Source organism: Colobus angolensis, unplaced genomic scaffold, assembly GCF_000951035.1.
Source record: "Colobus angolensis palliatus isolate OR3802 unplaced genomic scaffold, Cang.pa_1.0 Scaffold148, whole genome shotgun sequence".
Lineage (NCBI taxonomy): Eukaryota > Metazoa > Chordata > Mammalia > Primates > Cercopithecidae > Colobus > Colobus angolensis.
The window spans coordinates 3,545,912-3,547,624 of record NW_012114577.1 but is presented as its reverse complement, the minus strand read 5'-3'; the positions used below and the strand labels follow the sequence as shown (position 1 = coordinate 3,547,624).

Genomic DNA, 1,713 nt, shown 5'->3' with positions numbered 1-1,713 from the left:
TCCCAGCTACTCGGGAGGCTGGGGCAGGAGAATCGCTTGAACTCAGGAGGTGGACGTTACAGTGAGCCATGATCACCACTGTACTCCAGCCTGGGTGACAGAGTGAGACTCCGTCTCAAAAAAAAAAAAAAAAAAAAAGAAAAGAAACAGCAAGCAGCAAGTTAATACACTGATGCAAAACTAAGATAACTCACGTCTTCACAAATACTTAATTCTGACGAGTTTCCTTTGATTAGAACCAATTAGTGAAATTCTAATTTGCGAAGGCAATGAATAATAAGCATTTTTCCTAATTCTTGTTTGCGAATCCTTCTAAAAATTAAGGTTAGATATAATTGAGACCATTTATTTACTCAGAATGATGACTAAATGGGGATAGATGCATTTAAGTAAGCCCTAGTTACCTTTCGGAAATGACAATATTGTTAGACTCGAGGTAGAGTTCCTCCAGGCCTGGACACCACGCGGCACACCGCAGCACCTGGAAGAGAAGCTTGGTTCAGGCTCAGGTGGCCTCTGTTGGCTGTTTCTTCCCGGGTGTTCACAGGAACCACCACAACGATTCAGCTCAGTTACTGTTTCAGCAAACAAGTGCCTCACGGACAGTTCATAAGACTGTTTCAGGCCTGGAATGGTGGTGGGGGGTGATAAATAAAATGTTAAAGGAGTGCGTTTTAATGCTGTGGGAGCACATACTGTGGGCACTCTGAGGCCTCGGAGGTAGGTGTCAATGCATGGTTTAGGTAAGGCACAGGGTGGAATAGGAGATACTAACTGCACATATTAGTATTTGATAGAATTTGCTTAACCAAAGGAAGTAAATTGATGTTAAACACCTTTCCTCAATTCTAAATGCCAATCTGGGTTTGTAAAGGATATGCTAATTTTTCATATCCTTTCATAAATTTCTCAACAGTTATTTTTTCTTTCATTATTTTTTAATTATACATTTTTTAAAGTTTTCATTATATATTTACAATAAATATCCTACATCCATGATTCTCTCCAGTCAAAAGTTCTTTGAGGTCAGGCACAGTGGCTCATGCCTGTAATCCCAGCACTTTGGGAGGCCGAGGCAGGTGGATCACTTGAGGTCAGGAGGTGGAGACCAGCCTGGGCAACAGGATGAAAGCCCATTACTACTAAAAATACAAAAATGGCCGGGTATGGTGGCACACACCTGTAATCCCAGCACTTTGGGAGGCTGAGGCGGGCAGAGTGCTTGAGGTCGGGAGTTTGAGACCAGCCTGGCCAACATGGCGAAAACCCATCTCGACTAAATATACAAAAAATTAGCCAGGCATGGTGGTGCATGTCTGTAATCCCAGCTAATTGGGAGGCTGAGGCAGGAGAATCGTTTTGGCCCAGGAGGCGGAGGTTGCAGTGAGTCAATATCACACCACTGCAGTCCAGCCTGGGCAACAGAGCAAGACTCCATCTCAAAAACAAAATAGTTGAGATAACGCCCTTGGCCATGGCCAGAGAATGGAATCATCTGACTCACCCATCCTGCAAACTGTCCTGCAGATAGCACAGGTTTTAAACTAGCTGTTAAACCTGCCCGTGACCTTGTTGGCCTTGGCCACGTTCATCCACATGGATGTATGGACCTTGGCACTGATGACGCAGTTGCTGGTGGAGCATTTCTGCCACATGAACAGGTCCACGAACTTGCTGGCATCTTTCTGCATGTCAAGACCGTGCCTGCTGCTA

General features: G+C 44.6%; 1 protein-coding gene across 1 annotated transcript in view; it reads right to left on the bottom strand.

Moving 5' to 3' along the window:
- Window positions 1-1,713, bottom strand: part of TBCE (tubulin folding cofactor E) — a 131,558-nt gene that overhangs the window by 14,794 nt on the left and 115,051 nt on the right. Inside the window, exons 9-10 of the mRNA XM_011935757.1 lie at window positions 1,578-1,710; window positions 405-481 (exon numbers count right to left, since the gene is read on the bottom strand). Of these exons, the coding sequence (XP_011791147.1) occupies window positions 405-481; window positions 1,578-1,710 (210 nt within the window). The remainder of the gene's footprint in view (window positions 1-404; window positions 482-1,577; window positions 1,711-1,713) is intronic.